At 37.9% G+C, this 16,036-nt stretch overlaps 1 protein-coding gene across 6 annotated transcripts in view; it reads left to right on the plus strand.

Moving 5' to 3' along the window:
* Positions 1 to 16,036, plus strand: part of dach1 (dachshund family transcription factor 1) — a 399,470-nt gene that overhangs the window by 299,280 nt on the left and 84,154 nt on the right. For 4 of the 6 annotated variants that reach the window (XM_008106857.3, XM_062975577.1, XM_062975581.1 and 1 more), the window contains one exon: positions 2,833 to 2,979. The exons of the other annotated variants lie outside the window; for them this stretch is intronic. In XM_008106857.3, coding sequence (XP_008105064.2) covers positions 2,833 to 2,979 — 147 coding nt within the window. The remainder of the gene's footprint in view (positions 1 to 2,832; positions 2,980 to 16,036) is intronic. 6 annotated transcript variants of the gene reach the window in all.

Below are 16,036 nucleotides of genomic sequence, written 5' to 3' on the forward strand. Positions count from 1 at the left end.
TCAATGTGGATTTTATACAGTTGGGTAGAAGGGGCCTCATATGATCCAGTTCAAAGCAAATAATATAAGATTATAAATATAATATATAAAAATTACTGTGGTATAATAAAACAGTAATATAATCTCTAAAATCAGGACAGTAAATAAAGAGCAACACTCTGAAAACAGTGGAATTCCAGACAGTAAACAATCAGGGCCAGCTAACACCTCCCAACAAAGGATTTCCCCAGGGAGGAAGCTGAGGAGGGAGAAAAGTAGTATGTATTATCAGAGTGGTCTGGTCCATGAGGTCACGAAGAGTCGGAGACGACTATGCAACTGAGAGAGAGAGAATATCAGAGTAATTATTATTAATATTATTATTGTGTTGCTGTGAACCATGAAAATGAACACAATCTGGTTCCAAGTATTAAAAACTCTAAAATCATAACAGTAAATAAAGAACAACACTCTGAAAACAGGGAAATTCCAGACAGAAAACAATCAGGGCCAACTAACACCTCCCAACAAATGATTCCCCCAGGGAGGAAGCAGCCAGGCTTTGAAGCTGAAAGGCCATTACATGCTAATCATTCTGGCTAATTGCAGCATTCATACTTACCTCCAACAGACAAAAAAAGGGAACAACCAGAAGTATTGTATATTCACATGCTTTAGGAAATGAAATATACTAACTACCATCAATTTCTTAATACTTTATTTCCCATACCACCACACTTTGCCACAGCAACACGTGGCTGGGCACAGCTAGTGTGTGTATGTGTGTGTGTGTGTGTGTGTGTGTGTGTGTGTATATTTGATTTAGCATTGGATATCTCTGGGTAAATGCATTTATATAAACCAGCACCATTATTGAGATAAATGCTTTTGAAATATTTTGGAACCCATTCAGTGGCATATGTTATGTTGCTACTGATACAGAAGAATTTCCTTTGAAATGTGGCTCATTGAGTATCTCCTGTTTCATACACACACCAGTATTGCCACACTGAAATGCTTATTATATGCTTCTTACAAAAATCACTTGGAGTTATCTCCTCACTACAGAGGAGGTTACAGAATACAGTGTTCCCTCACTACTTTGCAGTTCACTTTTCACGGATTCTCTGTTTTGCGGTTTTTCAATAAACTCTAAAAGAATATTATAAATCATAAAAAATTACAATTTACAGCCTAAGGAAGGGAGGAAAAAGAAGCCGAAGGGAGAGAAAAGGAGCCCAAGTGGCAACGGGAGGAGAAGGAGGTGATTTATCAACACACGATTGGTTGATAAAGGCTTAAAATAGTGTATAACTACTAAAATAATGTATAAATATTAAAATATAGCGTCCCTACTTCACGGATTTTCACTTATTGTGGGTGGTCCTGGAACCTAACCCTGCGATAAGTGAGGGAACACTGTATTGCATAATTGTAAAATATTATTATTGCTAGTTACTACTTCGTTCTGTTTATAAGGAGAAAAAATTCAACCTGTGTAGGCACATTTTAAATCATTATTTTACAACAGTAATAAATGACGAAAAAGTCCTGCATTTAGAAGCATTCACCTGTGACTTCTCAGATATCATTCTACTCAGTAACCAATAGGAGGCAGTGTTTATAATAAAAGTGAATTGCTGACAACATCAACATGACTCATTCTGTACTCACTTCCAACCCGTTAAGCAATCTGTGTGAATTCCTCAGTAAAAGTTCATTGAAAAAGGCAAACATTATGAAGAAAGTCATTCTGCAGACTTCAAAAGCAATGTCTACATGGGTCAAATAACATGAACTCACGTTTCAGGTGATGCAGGGAGTACACCAAACATGGCTGGATTCACATCAGGAGCACTGTATCCAACTGTTAAGGGGAAATGAGATTACTCAGGAGCTTCCTTGGAAGCTCCATAGTGATCTCAGAATTTTGGAGGCATGGACAGCTGGATCCATAGACTACTCTTGTGTTGCCAATAAATTGATCCCTTGCAGAGGCTTGCTATCAGCATTGCTTCTGGTCATGACAAGGTGCCCAGCCATGTGACCAGGAAAATTGATATTGACAGCAAACCTCTGTGAGAGCGCTGCATGTGCCTGGTAACACATTGGTGTGATGGCAGCTGCAATGCACTCTTAGGCCAACCAGCCAGCCAGATGCACAAAAGGGCTCCAGGGATGTTCCCGGGCTGCATTGGGGTAGCTTTGGAGCAAATGATTTCAAATTAAGGGTAGGCATTGCCATAGGTAGCTGTGGTTGTATCTGTGTATTTTAAGTTTGATCCCTAAAATTAGTAATTCAGTACTTAAGTAAATCAGCATAGACCCTTCACCTCATGGTTTGTGTAATCTTGTTTCTGTTTCTTTATACACTGCTCCTGAAGTGAATGGACTGGAAAGGCATCACCGAGTGTCTAGGATAGCCTACAATTGAATACATGGTTGCCTTCTCCCAGGTTCTACTAGAAATGTGTCAAGATTTGTGGGAACAAGAGAAGTGCAAAAAAGTGCAAAAAGTTAAGATCTCACACTGCCTAAATAAAAAAGAAGAACGTAATTTAGTAAAAGTTTAAATGAATAAAACTTATGTACATTCACAGTCTCTGACAGGAGATTCTCTTCTCTAATGTGTAAAAATATCAGAATTATTTAAGAAAAGCGGGAGTCTAGAATACATGGCATAGGTCTCATCTTTTCAATGACTTTAGCCACATTTTCAGGGTGTACAAAACGTGAAAAGGCTCCATTACAACTGCTTGTAGAAATTGTAGCAAATATGTGCAAATTTACATATTGTTTTCAATGGGGTATTGAGTGGACTACATTTTCTTCTTGTTGGCCAAAATTTAATAGGACTTCGACCATCTGAAAGAACCCTGTGGTTGAGAACTCTGTACAAATGCAATAGTGGTGAAGAAGCATTATTTCATCAAAGAATGGTCACTTCCAAGGAAATGGCTTTCAAATCCAGCCTGATGAGGAAACTGAGATTACTACAAGGTGTGTGTGTGTGTATGTGTGTATTTTACCTACACCTTGAATTTTTCCATGTATCTTGTACATGCAAATGAGATAACTGCACATATTACATTTGTTCTTGTAGTTACATAGTTTGCATAACAATGAGAAAGTGCATGTTTTGCATTGTATGAGCTGTTTAAAAATGCTGAGATAAAGGACACCTGCACTTTAAAATAATCCATCCCACATAACAGATAGTGTGTACAACTTCAATTTGCTTTAGCAACAGACAAGGCATTTAAGTTTTCCTTCTTTTTTTAAAAAAAAAAAAGTTGTTTATGCTTCTTCCAGGGTAGTAGAACGTAGACTGCAAAGCATGAAAAACAACTGGTCTTTACCTCCCTTTTGGAATACAAGACAGCATAACAAAACCACCACATGCTTCCTGAATATGACTGATTGTAGCAATCTATGTGTATCACTTATGGGGAGGGAGCGATAATGATAGACCAGAAACCTTTGAGAAGTAAGGTAGTTGTAGATTTTTGCAGTAGCTGAACCACACAATAGCAGAGGTCGTCCAGGACGCAGAATTTTTTTGACAGGCCTGGGTAGAAACATGAAGATATTGCTTTGTAACTATATAGGGATTTTCAGTTTCTCTGTGACCCGAGCTTCTATAAAAGTGTTAAGATTAGTGTTCATCTAAGTGGTGTGTAGCTGTGCCTCTGTTGATGTCTTTGTAGCAAAGCCAAGTTTGTCTTTGCCAGGCCAAAATTGGATTCTGACGCTGTTATTAACACAGCATATTAAAGTCAACTATGTGGCCATTGATGCAAGAGGAACCAGTTGCTTGAAGAAACTGTATCTAACTAGAATGTTAACCCAGTCAACCTTCCCAAAGCACAAAGCTTTCCACCAGGTAGACTGGCCTTGCTTGTACAGTAGTAAGGCATTATAAAACGATATCACTGGAAGTTATTTTCTGTTTGTATTCAGAACTTGTGAATATTTGACAGCTCCATTTTCAGTCATATGCAGCTGCTGCAGCTCCAGTCCCAAGAATATTAAGGTCATCAGTACTTTACTAGGTTTTATACACTTTTTTCTTAAATTGGCTAAGTTGGATAAGAAGTATTCCTCATGAGTCCGAACTTGTTGGCACTGGATATGATTATAGTTCTTTTTGACACAGGGATTCTAAAGCTGAATGAGTGTAAATATGTATTAGTCTTATAGTACAGGGTCCACAGTTTCAGCAAAAACATGCTAAAGTGAACACAGAGAATAACATCCAATAATAATTTGTTGTGTATCTGATCTTTTAAATAAGAGATACTATACAATTGAACTTGAGATCCCTGACTCTACCATGCAAAACATATGAAATAGTAACTAATCTTTGAAGATCATGCTTCTTGATTGCAAGTAGGAAGGCAGAGGGCGTGCAGAACCCATGTTGTGCAGGAAAATGTTTTGGATATGTTCAGAAGCACTGAATTCACCACCCTTGTTTCGCTGATTGATCTTTGTAGCCAGTTACTTATTTTTCAGCATGTACTAGCTGAAATAAACATATTATTGCTTATTAACCTTGAGTAAACAAAGTGCTTAAAGGGAGAATGATCAATGTTCATGCTGGCAGTGGAAAAAAGAGAACAGAAATGCAGATCAGTGACATATTTTAGGAAAACTTTCCCTAGAGTTTACATTTCCAAATATATTAGTGTCCCATTATCCTCAACATCATGCATATTATGAATTTTGTAAACTAATCTGGAAAAAAAGCCTACCAGGTTTGTAGAATAAAACTTTTAAACAACATTAAGGACATTTTAATGAACCAATACAATGAATACAAATGCACTATTCTTTATAAATCTTGTGGTATACTTTGAAGACTAGTAGATAATTAACTAACAACGATTTAGCAAACTGTGTGATTGATATTAGCCCAAATGACAAATTAGCATTCCTTTTAGCAATGACTAACGTTAATAATTGTTTCAGACCTGATAACTTTTTGCATATGGAGCTTTTCAAATTGTTGAAAATCACATCAAACTAAAGCTGGAATTTGACTTATGCAATGGTGTGTGGGGATGGTTTTGTTTTGTGTTGAATGGCTCTGAGAATTCAAGCTACCATCCTCTAAAAGCAGCAATTTTGCTGACCACTATTTCATCACATCTCTAAAAATGGGTAATTATAATGAAAGGTGTTGTATTGTAATCTCCTTTTTTCTCAAATGGTCTGCAATTTTCTGCCAGAACTCTTTATTTGATTCCAAAACCTAATTAAACTGCTATTCTGTCAGTTGTACTTTCTCAGTGCTATTCTTCTTGGTAATGCTCTTTTTTGCAGTGTGGATCCTGACCTAAGCCTATTTAAAGTAGATCCTAATGTCATGACTAACTTAACTCTTAGGCTTCAATATTTCTATAGGTTTACTGTAAATATGGCTGAGTTTGGGTCAAATCCAATATATGTAGGTAATCTTGTTCATTACCATTATGACAGCTAAATTAGCTTTATTTCTCCAGTTCAGCTTAACATTAATCAGACTCAGATTTAAAGCAACTATGGGTGGTTCTACGCAGAGATATAATGTGGGGAGGAACTGGCATGCAAAATGCCAGTTCTGGCCCACCATGTGGCTGGACAGGCACTATGAATTGCCAGCGGCAGGAGCCCCCACTCCTTCCAGGTTCTTTTATCTCTCATATGGCACAGAACCAGGAAAAGAAACGGCTGAAAATGAGCAATGTTATTTTGTCATCCTTGTAGCTGTCAGCAACAGGGTGGAAGAGGGCAGGATGGGACAGCCATCCTGTGGTTCTGGGCTACGTGAGTACAAGATGGCTCACCTCTGATTCCAAATAGGAATTGGCAGTGAATGTCTGCACTGCATTGACATGGAAAAGCCTGAATCCTGGTGTAGTATTTCCCCTGTGTGTGTTTTTTTTAACTCGGGGTGCAGCCATGTTAAGCAGTTTTTCCCAGGTTAAATTGGATCACTCTCTGTGCAATTTGTAGATACCCACAGGTTGAGGTGATCCCACACTTACCTAAAAAGTCAGTGTAGATTGGGCCTATGGGAAGGGTATCCACTATCCACATATAAACAAGCACTTCAAAATGTTCATTCAAAGACTTGAAAACATGATTATTTTTTACAATACAGAGATTCTGGTATTTAGAGAAAAAGAATGGTCTTGAGTTCATTGAGATTTATTGAGATATATTATTAAGGAATGCACCTTTCACAGTATTGATAGTAATAACCTTAAGCTACTGGTTTTATTTCGAAGATCTGTTTATGATTCATGTAGAGGCCATAATTCCGCACTGACATAATTGCATATGACATAAGATGGTATCTTACAACAGCAGAAAAATAATTTTTAATTGGTTCACAAATGAAAAATGTGATGATTTCTTTCAAATTATATATACTCTATGCTTAAGACCTCTTTTTTATTGGCTTGTTTTGTTCGTGTCTAAAATGGGATGGTGGACCTCTAATTAGTTTTGTTTCACGTTATTGTATATTTAGCTGACCATCGGCCTGTCATGAAAGTCAACAATAATAAAAATGCAAATCATTGTGAACAGCATATGTTGCAGCGAGAGCATTTCAAAGATTGTTTATCAGTTGTTCATTTTCTTCTGTCAGATGTTGAAATCTTTTGCTTTCCATCATATTACAGGGAAATGCTGTTTCACTGATAGTGTCTACTTGTAGCTAAGCTGTGAAAAAGTCAAAAATTCATTTTGTAAAAGCAGTTATCACACTGGAGTGCTGGAGGCTGAGGTTATTGGTCCTTTTTAACAGACCCAAAGATAAGATGTCTAATTTCCTGACCTACTCTGTTTGTGCATACGTGTGTGTTTGTGAGTGGTCTCCGTAAAACATTTAATACAAAGAACATTTAATACAAAGGCCAGCTGTCTTCCTTATTCTTCTGTCACATGAAGATATAAGAATAGCTTAATGCAGCCTGCAGAATGTTCACAAAGTATAGATTTAATTAAATGAAGATTTAATACTATACCAAAAACTTAACTATTAAACTGGAACCATAACCATTTGCAAACTCTTAAATACAATATATTTGTTGTTGATATAATATGTAGAACATTTAAATGAAGAGAATGCGGGAGAATGAAAGTGAGGAAAATTTTATCATGAAAAAGATTTCAAAAAAATATATTAGACCTCTATCTGATTCTTCTCTTTCTTCATATAAAGAGGACCAGTGCTACCAAATGCTAAAGACCTGTTCTAGTGTGGACATTTTCCTATATGCATGATTTTTGGGATTATTCCTGATGATGATTCTATTTGAGATGTTAGTACAATATAATCACTGCAAGAGGTTTCCTTTATCTGTTTTTTTCTGAGAATGAATCTTAAAAACCTATAAATGATTCACAAAGAAGTAAAATATGGATCTAAAACAGCCAGTCTCATTTATTCCTGGAAACTTTACAACTTCTTTTTAGCCACCATGGTGTTTTGGCTATCTAACCCATCTTGTCTACTGACTCCCAGTCCTTTTTCCTTGCTATTCCCAATGGGAGGTTGAGGAGCAGAAGAAAAGTTGTTTCATTTTTCATTGGACAAAGACCAATGGAAAATTGGTCCCTAACACTACTAAATCTTCCCAAGCAATTACTCTTTCTCTCTGGACCACTTAGGGAGAGAAGAGCCATAACTTAGCAGGTTGAGAGTAGAGAGGTCAGGTACTGGAAATGACACGAGGGCCTAATAGAGGCCACCACAAGTAGGGTAAAAGATGTAGAGGTCTCAGAATTATTTGTCTCCTAAGAAACAAAATTGGCCACTTTCCTGACTCTCGGAGGCCCCATCTACACCAACCATTTAAATGTTCTACATATTATATCAACAACAACTATTTAGTTTGGTGTGAGGTTAGATCAGTCTGTGGGCAGCCACAAAATGCATGTAGGATGATCTGGTTTAACTTGAAGAAAGTTGCTTAATGCTCAGGAGAAAGACCGAATCCTACACCTGACATTGTCTTGGAGAAATTATCCAGTTTCTTTAGGCTTTAATCTGAATTAATCTAAAGGATGCTTGCTAAACTCAATTGTGGCTAAATCCAAATTAAGCCAATTTGCTTCTAGGAGAGAGATATACAAGGATAAATTCCTGCTGGGTGACTTAGGGTGCATCTTGACAGGGCAGTTACCTCGATACTGATCTGGAATGGGCTACTCTGGATCTGCATCAAGGGCAACTACACTGACAACCTCTGAGCCAGCACAATGGCTGCACTGGTGAACAGTGTGGAAATCTGTTCTCCACCACTTGCCCACCATTTGAACTATCTTGTTTTGGCCCCCAAAAGCATGGTCACAAGATGTGGATGCAGCTCTTGGGGATCCATTAGTGGTAGAATGTAAAACACAGAACTCTCAACAATTGCCTAGCCCTTGCTTACAGTGTTACTGCTTTTAACGTAATAGATTTTTCATATCAAACCAAAATAGGTAAAAGGTAAAGGTTTCATGTCTGACTCTGGGGGTTGGTGCTCATCTCCATTTCTAAGTCGAAGAGCCAGCATTGTCCATAGGTCATGTGGCCAGCATGACTACATGGAGTGCCGTTACCTTCCCACTGGAGCGGTATCTATTGATCTACTCACATTGGCATGTTTTCGAACTGCTAGGTTGGCAGAAGCTGGAGCTAACAGTGGGCGCTCACTCCACTCCGCTCGGGGGATTTGAACCTGGGACCTTTCGGTCTGCAAGTTCAGCAGTTCAGCGCTTTAACACACTTCGCCACCAGGGTTCCACCAAACCAAAATAGAAGGGTTTGATTTTAATATTATAATTTTCAAGGTTAATCATTTATTGATTGAATATTCCAGATTCAGGCTCTGCAGACTAATTTTAAAAGAAGCACTATTAACCTTTTGATGTAAGTTAAATCAATTCTTTTAAAATAGATTATTTTATTTATCCCAGAAGTAGTGGCACTATAGAGAACTTTCAGGAGTTGTGACCATTGTGTCTCTAAAAGGATAAGTCAAATTATTTTCTTTCTGCTTATTTGTATTATTCCATATACTTTTTATTTGGCAGTAAATAGTATGATAGAACTTTAGGTTTGTTGAAAGTAATTTTGGCCCCTTGAAGGTGATTGCTGTTGTTGCTGTTGGGTGCCTTCAAGTCATTTTCTAACCTATGGCAACCCTAAGGTGAATCTATCATATGGTTTTCAAAGTAAGATTTGTGTTATACAAAGATTAAAAACAACCAAAAGGTTAAATATCCAGAACATTTTTAAAGCAATTTCTAGAAAAAACAGTTTCTAAAAATAGCATACATACTACAATAGAAGCTATCCTTGGTTTTAAGAACCTAAAGTCAAACAAAATCATACAGTCTTAACCACCCAACCAGAAACTCCAGAGGGATGGAGCCAGCCAACTCTTCCTGGGGAGAAAATTTCACAGCTAGGGAGTTGCTCACATATTTTCTCCAACTTAGATTTGTTGCATGGGAAAGGCCTATAGTTTAGTAGGACACTTTCATATTACATCCATATTATGTCAGGAAATAGAGTAAATTTTGATGTGAAATAGAGTCAAAAACAACAGGAAGCTCATGTTTATTGCATCTCCTGTACTTTCACATCCTTTTCTTCTCAGAAATAAAATTTCATATATTCCTCCCCCAGTTGGCAAATGCCATACAAATTACCACTTTTTGGAATGTTATTCTCTCTTGTTATTAGTGAGAGGAAAGGTTTTAACTTGGTGAGCCTTCTTGGGTCCCACAACAAGAAAAAGCGGCATAGAAATGGAATAAATATAGATAAATAAATATGTTTTCCTAAATGTGCAAAATTTTGTGTACCAAGTTTTTAACGTTCTTAAAACCTGATTTTCATGGTCTTTTCCTATTCAAGACAATACATTTTAGTAATAAAATTCACAGCACTGTTTAATTCCTTTTAAGTACTGCTTGTCATGAAATCTACTTGTCTTCTCAAGAGCTTTTCAGAAAGATTGTTATAAAATATAAACTACCCTGGAATTAAAAGGTAGCAAGTGAATACATTACTTACATATCCTCAGTAACCTTGACAATTTTTTTTATCAAAGCCTTAAGTACTTGTAAAATGAATGATTAGCTGAGAATAACACTAATTTCTTTCTGTTCATAAAGCTTGTTTTTCTAAAGCTTCTGTGAAATGTGATACAAGTGGAAAATTTCCATAGTATGTGCAGAGATCTGCATTCCACTAGTTTTAGGGAATGCTGAGTTAAGCAGGAAGAAAAATCCCAGGAAAAGGTCCTGGATTTTTTCTTAGCAGATTTATTGGCCAAGTATATATCTGGCAGTGATGGTATAACATTTCCATTACAGAAGCTTAAGGTCAGTGAGTAAGATTTGTTTAGTTTTGTTCCTGGCATGTACGTCCATTTGATCATATGCAGTTTTAAAATTGAATTAAGACATATATAAAAGTGAAAAGACATTTCTGTTTCCTTTTTGTTATCCTGAACAGATTCAGGCTGTCTCTTATTTTTTCTTCATCTTCGTCCAAAATCTTTGCATCAAATTTATCAATCATAATTTTTTTGAAAAAAATCATTTGAGTTGGCATCTTCTTCAAAATAGTTCTAGAGTTTAATTATATATTTCATTATTTCCAAAAAGGATGAGAAAGATGGAACAAGTAGCAACCACTAGGAACATAGGTTCTGAAAGATGATGAATTTTTAGATATATATTTTTAATGTGTATATTTTAGTGTAGTAAAGGTAAAGATTTTCCCCTGACATTAAGTCTAGTCGAGTCCGACTTAGGGTTGGTGCTCATCTCCATTTCTAAGCCGAAGAGCCAGTGTTGTCAGTAGACATCTCCAAAGTCTTGTGGCCGGCATGACTGCATGGAATGCCGTTACCTTCCTGCCGGAGCGGTACCTATTGATCTACTCACATTTGCATGTTTTCGAACTGCTAGGTTGGCCAAAGCTGGGGATAACAGTGGGAGCTTACTCTGCTCCCTAGATTCGAACTGTCAACCTTTCAGTCAGCAAGTTCAGCAGCTCAGCAGTTTAAGCCGCTTTACTACTGGGGGCTCCATATTACAGTATAGTCTTGACTAACTGATGTCAAACTGATTATAGTGTATCTACTTCAAATGAGACAAGTCTGGATTTCACAATATATTTGTATGGTTTTTAAGTTTTGAGTTGCCTTTATTCCTATATAGATGGAAAATAAATTAGTATATTAGTATGTGTGTAATACATTTAAAATATACTTGTAAGTAATATAGGCAGAATGATGCAAAGTACACCAGAGTTAGAAGCCAAATAAAGATATATGCTGTTTCCCCTAAAATAAGACAGTGTCTTATATTAATTTTTGCTCCCAAAGATGTATTAGGTCTTATTTTCAGGGGATGTCTTATTTTTTCATGAAGACGAATTCACATTTATTGTTGGACAAAAAAAGAGAACATTTATTATATACTGTACAGAGTTGTCATCACAAAACAGCATAACCATATATCTGCTTTGAAGTGGATGACGAGTCTAAACTGTCATAGAAAACAGGTTTCTGAATCCAGATTATCTGCTTTGAAGCAGAGGATGATATTTGCTTTGAAGTGGATGATATGAGTCTAAACTGTCATAAAAACCAGGTTTCTTAATCCAGATTATCTGCTTTGAAGTGGATGATATGAGTCTAAACCAGGGGTCCCCTAACTTTTTAAACCGGGGGCCAGTTCAGTGTCCCTCAGACAATTGGAGGGCCGGACTATAGTTAAAAAAAACTATGAACAAATTCCTAGGCACACTGCACATATCTTATGAGGCTGCTTTTAGCTAATGAGATGCTCAATGTCTGGTTCCATATTTGTTCCCCCAGGCAGGAAACAGCCAGGCCTTGAAGCTGCAAGGCTATTCAATGCTAATCAAGGTGGCTAACTGAAACATTCACAGTTGTCTCCAGCAGTCAAGAGTTCTTTCTCTCACACTGGACATTATTCCATCGATATATAAACCCCACTTGCCTAGTTTCCAACAGACCTCACAGCCTCTGAGGATGCCTGTCATAGATGTGGGTGAAATGTCAGGAGAGAATGCTTCTGGAACATAGCCATACAGCCGGGAAAACTCACAGCAACCCAGTGATTCCAGGCATGAAAGCCTTCAAAAATAATGTTTGTCTTTATTACTGAAGCAGTGGGCGAGGGAGGAACTTTAGGACCCAGCTCGCCCTTTCCCTCTCCTTTCTTCATCTTCTACCAAAGCCGTGGGCGGGGGAGGGACTTTAGGAGTCCGCTCGCCGTTCTCCTGTTTTTCCTCTCTTTTCTTCTCTTCCAAATTGGCAACAGAAACAGCACTGCTTTGGAAGAAAAGAAGGAACGAGAGGAAAGAAGCAGCAGCAGAAGCAGCCATCCGGCAGGGAACGCATCCCCGTTGCTGCTACCATTTTCCCTGTCTCCTGCTGGAAGCGCCAGGATGGAAGAGCAGCAAGCAAGCAAGCAAGAAGGAGCCCACCGTGCCTTCCTTGACGATGGTGCCTCCACCAAGGAAGGCACGGTGGGCCTCTTCATGCTTGCTTGCCTGTCTGCCTGTTGTTCGTACATCTGGGCGCTTCCAGCAGCGGCAATGGGGACGCGCTCCCTGCTGAGTGGATGAAAACTTGGGAGAAATCCAGCAAGGGCGAGTTGAGTGTGTGGGGCTGGACCTCCCAGGGAGCCAGGGAGGGAGAGAGGGAAGTGACCAGATGGTTGGGTCTTTCTCCGCCTTTGAGCCCCTCGGTGGCCGGCCCAGGCTAGAGGGTGCGAGCGAGAGGAAAGGGAAGGGGAGAGGGCTCCTTCCTCGGCAGCGGCTCCCTCCTGCTAGGTCTTACTTTAGGGGAAGGTCTTATATTTGGCCAGTCACCAAAATCTCTACTAGGTCTTATTTTATCAAGATGTCCTATTTTCAGGGGAAATCCCAATGTTTATAATACAGGCAGTCCTTGAGTTACAAACATCTGACTTGCAGACGATTCATAGTTAAGAACAGATGTGAGAGAAAGCTACCCTTCAGAAGGGAAATTCACTCCTGAAAAAGTTATCAGGGAGAAAAGGTGTCTCAGCTGAAATTTTATCCCCATCTTTGTTTTCACAGCAAGCCAAATTTTTCACAGGGACAGAAAGTGAGGCGAAGTCTTCTGAACAGGGGCACAGGTGGCAAAGCAAATGCCACAGGGGTGTTAATCCTTCCCTATGCTATCCAAAGCTTATAGACAGACAGACAGACAGACAGATAGATAAGCTGGAGTTACACAGAAACATGTACCTATTATGACTTATAAACAAATCCAACCTGAGAACAAACCTACAGAACTTGGGGACTGCCTGTATTGTTCTACATATTGGTTAAAGTACTAAGCAAACAAAAATGACATCCTCATTGGTTTTTAAAATTAGATTGCATTTCTCTTCTAATTTTTGAATGTATCAATATCTGCTCTGTCTTGCAGTTGAAACATAATGTAAGAAAATTACTAACAAAACTCCTATGCAGAGCTGGATGTTTCTTCTGTGCTTTTTTTTCTGCTTGCTGTTCTGACTTCTCAAAAAGCAAAATGCTTTGCAGTTTTTTTAAAGATGCTTCCCCATTTGGTAGTAGAAACTACTGGAGTGTTTAATTATGGATAAATGAAGCCGGTGACACCCAAGTTCCATTTCCTTTTTGCTGCCACTGTAGAACACTCCAATTGTTGTTGTGTTTTTTTTTGGGGGGGGGGGGGGAGAGAGAGAGATCAAATATTAACTAAATGTTGAAAATGTTGAAAATACAATAATATGGCTTTACAAAGGGATCCGGAATTGGTCCACACTGCAATAGTCACAACCTACTACATCACACTTCTTAGATTCCACTGGAAATAATTTATTTACTTTCATGTATACTGCTTCTCTAGGTTAGACCGTAACTCATGTTTTCCAAACAGGCTAATAACTCACATGGGGCTAGCTCCAGCGTTAGCCATACTGAAGATAAAAGGATAAGATCACTTAAGTCAATGGTACTTAAATAACTGAGTTTTCAGAAGGGGCCCTTCCACACAGCCATATAACCCAGAATATCAAGGCAGATAATACACAATATCTGCTTTGAACTGGGTTATTTGAGTTCACACTGCCATATAACCCTGTTCAAAGTAGATAATGTGGGATTTTATACAGCTGTGTGGAAGGGGCTTGGTCTATTCAGGGTAGGACTGACATTGGACTTAGCCTTTGAACTTTGTTCTACACATTTCTCTATTCTTAAATTGAATACCATCAAGATTTCAGTCATATTTCAATAAAGACATATTCACAAGGAATTAAACAAGAAAAGAAAGGCATATTTCCACAACTTTTAAAATCACATATTTTGCTGATTAAATTAATTTGCCTGGACCTAAATTATGATTTGATTATATATGTAAATGTTATATATTTTAACAACAAACTAAATAAGAGATTAACTATAAGCAGTTCAAAGTCTTTGTCGGGTTTTTTTTCCATTCGTAACCCATTTTCATTTCACTGCTTTTGTTTCTTGCTACCTTCTTCATCCAGGGGGAGAAAAAAAAGTAACAGCCAGTGTCGCTTTTGAAATGGAAAAATGGTTTCAAATCATTGGCAAAGCTTAATGACTTCTGACTGCTGAGATATGTTAATTTAAAGCAGACCAAATGTTCCTCAGCTGCAAATATTTGGTGTTGTTCACTGGGAACTGGCAAGATTTATGAGGGCCCAGTGGCAAAGACTGCTTACATGCTCCACATTACAATTGTTTCACATATTAGCTGATAAAAGGCAGTTTGGAGGGGGAGGAAGAGTGAGAGTGAGAGAGAGAGAGAGAGAGAGAGAGAGAGAGAGAGAGCATGAGCATGGAAAGCAAAACTACAAAACTACACTACATTTCTTTTTAAAAAAGAAATTGGAAACTTAGTTCTGCTTCTTTCCTCTTTGGAAAACTTAAAAATAAATGTTATTTTTAATTCATTCCTGTTTTAAAATTATGTCATGCAATGGTCTCCGAAAGGATCAGCAGGCCACTATGCAATACTAATCAGCCTCAAGCTGGTAATGGTTCTCAATTTCTTTCTCATCCGTCATTGTGTGTATATGTGTGCCTTCATGTTTTCCATTTAATTATGGCAACCCAATGACTTTCATAGGGTCTTCTTAGGCAAGAAATACTCAGTAGTGGTTTTGCCACTTCCTTCTTGTGAAATGTAGGCTGGTATTAGTTGATGGTCTCCCATCCAAGTACTAATCAGAGTTGATCCTCCTTAGCTTCCAGGATCAGATGGAATATGGTATGTTTAGGGCATTTAAGACCTCTCCATTAATTAGTTAAACTTATTTTGACCTTTGCACTTTGATTCCACTAACAGTCACATGTATTTGACTCCATTTGTTGGTTTATATCGAAATGGAACCCTTGGTAGTGGTATATAGATGAGTTAGGAAGGATACATAGAATAAACTTTTCAGTTAATTTTTTGTTTTTTAAAAATGACTTTTTGAATTATGCATTGTACTGGGAGACCCTGGTGGGCTTAGAGGTCATAAATACATACCATGAATAGCTGGAGGAGTGTTTGAATGGATGAATGAATCCTACTGTATGGGGCAAAGTAGATATGTAAATTTGTCCAAGGATTATTAAGCTTATACGATGGGTGTTTACAAACACAGAGCTTATTATATATTATTTAGACAGGATATATATTAACATTTCATAGCATTTGAAGTATTAAAAAAGAAAATAATTCAGCATATGGCACATGCTGTCCAACTGTATTACTTTGTTTTTGCTTGTGTTTTTGAATAGTGTTGATTTACTGTTGTGCAGAAGTTAACTGCATTACTTTAGAGATGTTATTATGTTGTCAGCCTTGGCACTGTTGGCCGAGCTATATCAAAATTGTGAGACATGGGATGCTTCCAAAATTTGCGCCAAAACGGGTTTTAAAAACCCACTTTGGTGAGGATTTGTGTCTCCACTCCCCCCCCCCTCAAAAAACCTGGGCTTTCTTGGGGGGTGGGGGTG

This window comes from Anolis carolinensis, chromosome 3 (assembly GCF_035594765.1).
Source record: "Anolis carolinensis isolate JA03-04 chromosome 3, rAnoCar3.1.pri, whole genome shotgun sequence".
Lineage (NCBI taxonomy): Eukaryota > Metazoa > Chordata > Lepidosauria > Squamata > Dactyloidae > Anolis > Anolis carolinensis.